The 7,319-nt window shown below is 32.1% G+C and overlaps 1 protein-coding gene across 1 annotated transcript in view; it reads left to right on the forward strand.

Annotated features, from left to right (window-relative positions):
- The window catches only part of LOC139696407 (uncharacterized), a 40,253-nt gene extending 36,333 nt beyond the window's left edge, over nucleotides 1-3,920 (forward strand). The window contains exon 12 of the mRNA XM_071595156.1: nucleotides 1-3,920. This exon is cut by the window's left edge and continues 266 nt beyond it. Within this exon, the coding sequence (XP_071451257.1) occupies nucleotides 1-645 (645 nt within the window). The 3' untranslated portion in view covers nucleotides 646-3,920.
- The last annotated feature ends 3,399 nt before the right edge of the window (nucleotides 3,921-7,319 follow it).

Below are 7,319 nucleotides of genomic sequence, written 5' to 3' on the forward strand. Positions count from 1 at the left end.
ATGGGAAGGATGACAGTGGGGTCTCAGGCAGCTCGTACTGAGGAAGGGGATGGCTCGGGGTATGAGAGCGTTGGCTCCCGAAATGGGGAGCTTGTTTCCTGCCATGGCTCACTCTTGAGGAAGTCGGGTGAGGAGGATGCCGGCTACGAGGAGCTAAAGCCCAGGGGCATAATAGCCTCAAGCAGGGGTGATCCTGGATATGAGAGGGTGAGGAGGGAGGGCCCCCCCTGCGCTGATGATGACGAAGATGATGAGGAAGAGAGAGAGGGTGAGCCAAGGTATGAGAGGGTGTCTGCAAGAGGGAGGGGAGCAGTGCCAGGTTACGAAACTGTGAGGGAGCGTACTGTTGGGACAGGAGAGCCAGACTATGAAAGAATGAAGGGTGAGGAAGAGGAACCAAATTACGAGAGTGTTGGGTATTCGGGGAGTCTCAACAGTGGTCATATGTCCAATGGGCCAGTGGGTGATAGTTTACATAATGATTATGAAAGTTTGGCAGGGGTCAGTAATGGTGATGAAATGGCTTATGAAGGAAGGACATCTTGCTCCCCCAATGCGACACCCTCTTTTGCTAGCGCTGTAGACCAGTCTTCTCAGCTGGATGCTATGTATGCTAAAGTACATAAGGGAAAGAAAAATCCATAATGGTGCAAATGAGTTTTTATACAATGTCATTCTCTCTTTGAAAGGTGAGGACATGGTGGTTATGTATCAGCCATTTTTATAAACATACACACAGTTGTGATGTATTTTTCATTGGAAATGAGTTGCTAGCCTTTGTATTTAATAAAAATCATCTCTTTCTTAGCATGTTTTGCAAGTTATAAATCTTTGGGAATCATTAACTTCTCTCATATAAGAAGAAACAAAGGCGTAGCAGTTATCTATTCTTAAAGTGAAGCTGAGTGATGTCATGTTTGCTTGGAAGGAAATATCATTGATGATTGTAATGATTGCAAAAATTATTGATATTTTATTAAATTATTCTATTGAATAATAATAAGGTAGAGATAGAAGTAGAAAACTTATTGCTAATCTGTGGTTCATTGAATTTGGCTTTTTAATATGGATAAGAACGCCTTGGAATATGGACAAAGGTAAATATTAAAAATGACCATGTGACTGGATTTTGTGAGAGATTTAACTGAAAAAGAAATATTCATGATATTTAATTGGCTTGCTTAAATACCTTGGCATGTATGAAGTTTGTGAAGTTTCAATGAAACTTTCTGGGCCAATAGGATTTTTTCATGTTCTAACCAAAATCATCATGCATCACAAATGGACCTCATAGAGAAAGTAGTGTCTACCATAATTTAATGCTCAAATGTAAGTCTGGCCATAAATTAAAGTCTTCTGTAGTTATTTTTTGAAGAAGTTTACTGTCAAGTGATCAGAGAACATTTTAAAATAGCATTCAAGGCTGAAGCGTTGGTGTTGTTATTCCTAATATCAACTTCAGTACCTAATGCTTCTTAAGGCAATATATTGATAATTAATGTGTGGAGTTGGGCATAGCGTTTTAAAATAATTTAGTATCATAACTCACAACTCTGTGGATAATTTACAAATTTGACAATGTTACTTAAAATTTAGTAAAATACCAAAAAAGTAAATTCAGGTTTAACAGCCATTGAAATAGCTCAAAGGATCATATGCATACAATTAAATTCTTAACAGTAGAGAATCTGAATGGCATGAACTAGTGCCATGGCATGATGTGTCAAGAATGAATTATAGGATTTGACCATGTGTGTAGTGCTCAATGTCAGTGGATGCTGTTATCTGTTGGGAGATTTCTGTTATGGTCCAAGAGTAGTTAGTTTTGGTAATGAGTGAAGATTACTTGCCAACTTTGTTTCCATTAATTCACAATTTGGATTGCTTATTTGGTGAATAACTTGGTAAGATTTTGTCTTGGGTATCTCTCAAATGCATTTGACATTGCTATGAAAATCCAGGGGGCAACGTAATGCTATAGCTTGTTTCCATGAGCTTTGCTCTCTGAAATTCTCAAATCCAACAAATTATGTCCTTATTAAGGTCTTACTTATAAGGACAGTTGTGTTATGTGATGTTTGCAAATGGATTCTTTTGCATATTGTATATTTTTGTTTCACTGCTATCCAGAATTATCCTTTAAATTATGGCTTTTGTTATTATTTAACAATAATGTAAAATGTCTTTAATAGTTGTTTTCATCGTATTTTTTTTGCTTGTGTACCTGTCATTCCTTTGTTGCCTTGGATATTTAAAAGATTATCTGAGGAAGCTATAATTTTCATAAGGGGCTTATAAAGGTAATATTAATTTCTTCAAAGTGTAAGTGTAATTTATGGACATAATTTCCTTAAATCTACGTATGAGTTTTTTCAGGTGAATGCATTCAAGGCGTGTGTATGATAATTTCATCAATATAACCTATAAATAAGTATGTTCACTGCATTTACCATCTGCTAATCATTTGCAGTCAAGTATTAATTTGTCCAATTTATGTTTCAGATCTTTTTCATTTGTAATAATTAGTTTTTTTCTAATATTTCATGCATCATAATATTTATTCTTTTAATTTTATTCATATAAATGGCACTACATGATTTTCTGTTTTTATTTTATGTGAGATATAATTTTCATGAATTATATGCAAATGAAATTAGGTTGTGATGCATTTTTTGAAGTGTTTTTGTGTGAAATTAAAAGAAAGGATTTTATAGTCAGTTAATGCAATATGGGCTTCAACATGTGGTTGTTGGGTGCTGTGTTCAAAATGTCTCAATTAAAAGTAGGGGCTTGAAGTAGAAAGCTGATAAGGATATTTAAAAAGTGTTTATTGATAACATTAGTAAGTATGGTATGATGCTTTATTATGTATATAAGGAATCTTTGAGTATAAAAAAAGAATATTGGTGGGAAAGTAAAAGAATGATTGGTGAGAAAATTTCACTTCTTTTGTTTGAAATTATACTTTCAAGTATTTCATGTCAATTTATATTTTATGTTTTGAGAAAAAATATTTGTTCTTTGGGGTTATAAAAATTATTTTAATTTCTAAATTTATATACATGTAAGTTATCTTTTCATTAATTCTGATGTATATTTATATATACACTGAGAATAGTGCAATGCCTGAGAAATAAACTGTGTTACCAGTACCTAGTGTATGGGATGGATTGCTAGCAGTGCATTCAGTTTGCTAATAATGTGGCTGAACCACTCTCTTGTGTATTTGTTATTAATGTAACATTAAAAAAAATACACTACCTCTTTGTCACTCTTTAAGAGATGGTTCAACGGGTTTATTTTGGTCAGAGCCAAATTCTTTGTGATTTTTTGAGGGAATTAATCCTGGTTTTTATGGGAACTATTTTATCAGGTTTATCAAACCTGTGCTTAGACTTTTTATAGATGTTTTAACAAATGTGAGAGATTTTAAAGTTGTATTGTAGGACTTTATTTATTACAAGTAGTGAGTGAATGGAAAAGAGAGTGAAAGTTGTGTATGTCCTCTGCAGTGAAGAATTTTTGTAATGCTATAGAAGCATTTTTCCCCATGCAGTACATCTTGAGTGCTACTGTCTCTTTAACTTCCGTGAAAATTTGTTTACTTGTTTCATTTTTGAAACAAAAAAAGTATTTATTTATGTGGGTCTCACTAATATCTCTGTTTAAGGTAAGATACTTTCATTTTCTGATGCTTTATGGTTGCATTTATAAAGGTTTGTTGATAATGTGTGAAGTACATTTTTGATTACTTTCTTATTTGTTGGTGAAGAAGTCAAAATAAATTATTTAAGTAGAAAATAAATAATTTAAAGTAGAAATTGGGCTGAGAATATCATTTTGTTATGCCTTGTGTGTATTTTATGTTGCCTGTTAATTGTGTACCTCGCCATTTCAAAGAAACTAAAGCTCTCTGATAAAAAAATATATTGTTTTTATTTAGTCATATCCATTTATTATTTATCCATATTTTAACTTTATTTTGATGGTGGTCTAACTTGAAGATAAAACTTATCGGTAGAAGAGCGTTGTTCACTACTGCAACATGTGAATTATGCTATTTTTGACAACTACAGTATACTTCTTGTCTTCTTAATGGGTTCCATCATTTTAACTCTGGTTATTATGTTTTCATGTATAAATGCAATGAGAAGAATCAGAAATGTGTAGATGATCAGTCATGATATGGAAAAGTATGTGCATGCTCTTATAAAATGCTTATAAAAACCTTTTATTTAAGGTTTTAATTTGTTAAATTGTGAACTACTATGAGGAAATTGAATTAAGTTTTATAAGAATGGGAAATTTCAGCATATTTTCTTAAAATGTTTGTTTTCGTTGCCACAGCTTTATTGTCCAAATTTTTATAAGGAAAGGAAATTAAATTTTTTTCTGTGTCAATGTATATAAGCACGTTTTGATATTTCACAATGAATGGGCAATCATCACTACTTCATGTGAATTTTCACCATGGTTCATTGTAAAGAATCTCTTTCATGATAATAATTATATTTACAACTTTATGACATGATGTTTTTTGTTCATAATTCTAATTAAATATTAAGGTATGATGAATGACTTAATTTTTATTCACAATAGGAATTTTGTAAATTTTGGTCTCGGGAATTGGAATAGTTTTCAGGAACCTATTTCTCTTTTGAGGAATAGGAATTAGGTTCAAGGCAGGCTAGAACAAGATTTTTATGCAGAACTCACAGATGATAAAATATTGTTGATAACATTTTTTTGAAGTCTTTCTAAGCATAGTATGGTAAGACCACCAACTCACCTTGCTCTGGGCTGGAAAATAATGGAAAAAATTCAAAAAGATCAGCATAGGAAATTTTCATAACTCCTACAATTGCACGGACTTTCTTAGTGACAACAGTCTTATTACGGTAGAAAGATGTGAGCGTTTTTATAATTCTCAAATCAGAGCAGCCTGGAAGACTTCTTTCATATGGAATAGACTGATTAAATGATATAATAGGTTACTAGGCCAGTATCAATTCAGTTTCTGTTATCATTACTGATTGGGCTATGGTTGCACACTATCTGATAAACTTTTTCTTGCTTACACCCTTTTGGATGATCTTTTAATTTGAAATTTTCAAACTATAAATTCACTTTGGCTGACATTATGTTTCAGATAGAACATCATGGCCTTTGCTGGGAAACATACCTTAGAAACATGTGGATTAATGATATAAGCTGATGCTTACTATTTATTAAGTGTCCTTTGTAAGCTTTCTGAATATCAGGTTTTTTTCTATGTACCTTCAGCTTTGTCCCATCTTCTTGCCTATACTTTCGGTCCGAGGTACCTACTAGTTGAAGATTTACTTGTACTATTTGAAAGGTTTATTGGTATCTGCCTCCATTGCTGCCTACAAAACCTCATTTTCAAAACTCCTCCCAAGTTCAACTGCTGAAATTTTGATTTTTTTTAGTGTTCTATTTTATTTCTGCTTCTGCTGTGCAAAGGCACTTAGTGCAAGGAAACAATTCTTCTTGATTTATGGTAATGACTTTACTTAATGGCAATAGTAATGTAAAAATCTATATTATTTGCTAATAAGACCTACTTTGTTATTTCAGAAAAATCATTTGATTTTCTGTTGCTTGGGAATTACTGGGCAGTATTTGAAATTCCTGCGAAAATACAGTTTGAAAGTAATTCATTTCAAAACTCAAATACTCGTGTTTAATTTATCCAGGCAATAACAATAGCAAATATTTCTTAACAATATTCCAATAGCTGCAATGTCTACTATCAAATTTCTGGTGGTGAATTTTCATCTCAGTAGCAGCTTGTCTATCCATATTACTGAATGAAAAATAGCTATACACATTTGTTTATCAAGTTAGAATTATTTTTACAGTTTTCATTTTAATATTTTCACTCAAAATGTTCAAATTATTTTACTTTTCAACTTCTACACTCTAGGATAGTAGAATAGTTTTCGAGAAATTTTTAGTGGGCCAGTAACAAAAAGTATTTTTAGTGTGAAAAAAGCCGACGTATATTGGGAGTAGTGCCCTGTGGTACCCCTTAAAGGATTCTGCCGGAAAAACTGGACATATTGGGTGTGGAAGCAAATGCGGCTGATTAGAATTAATATCAGCAAATTGTGATGTCAAACCCTGTATTAGCAGTACCCTGTGTAGATATATATAAATGGAACTGTTATCCTTAACAAAATAATCTTCATCTGCTTCATTCTGATGAGGATATCCACCCATAAGTTACAAGATTGAGGTATCAACATCCATGTCACTCACCAAAAGACTAAGATCTCATGCCACATCACTTGAGCAGTAGGAACAATATGTATAGCTCTCTCCCCAAATCTGCATCATCTACAGAATCTATAAATACATTTAGGAGCAAATTGAAATATTTCTTGTGGAGAGTGTTTTCACTGTTCATAAATTCATGATGGACAACCAGAAAGTGTAACTACCTCCATGTATTTATTTTATATAATATGTTTTATTATATTTATATCCTGTATCTATTTATTATCTTGTATTTATTTTCCTACATGATTCTATATGTGACTAAAACTGGAATAATTAATATGTACCATTCACAATACTCAATTTTTAGACATGGGTCGTTAAAAACACCGTATTTTACATTTTTGTGTTCTGCTGACTGTTTTCCTTGTATTTTCTCTGTAAACGTGCATGCGATTAATTTATTTAGATCTTGATGGAAGTTTCACTCTCATATATTTTTCTTGTTTAGGTTAAAAGATATGGAGTAATATCATCATTTAGAACTGGAGATTCTAAATTTTCCCCAAATATTTTCAAGAATATTTTGAAAACATTTTTTCCAAAAATATTTCAAATCTTTGAAATTCTCTAGTAAAAAGCACATTTCCTAATGGTTAATTCACAAAACTGCTGTTACTGGGAACTGGCTGCAGGAAGTCTAACACGTAGGCAATAGGGATATATGTTCTATCTTTTCTATCATTAAAATAAAATATTAGCTATGAATGCCCTTAACAATTAAAATTACTGGAATCATTTTTTTGGCCCTTGGAATTTGATGGAAATGATTTAAAATGACTTTACAAAAGTTAAAAAAATTATCACTGTGCTTTTGTGATATTTCTATTGCTTTCACTTGTTTGACTCATTATTTTTGGATGGAGGAAGTAAATACCTAATTATTTTTGAACAGTCTATTTCCCTTACCTTTACCTTTTACTCCTAAAATGATGTTGATTTGCCATTCCTTTACTTTTCAAAATTTCATTCGATTGGGTTGAAGATGTAAATGTATCACCTTATTTTAAATTTCAGCA

This window comes from Hetaerina americana, unplaced genomic scaffold, assembly GCF_022747635.1.
Source record: "Hetaerina americana unplaced genomic scaffold, ioHetAmer1.1.p SCAF_7, whole genome shotgun sequence".
In the NCBI taxonomy this organism is placed as follows: Eukaryota; Metazoa; Arthropoda; class Insecta; order Odonata; family Calopterygidae; genus Hetaerina; species Hetaerina americana.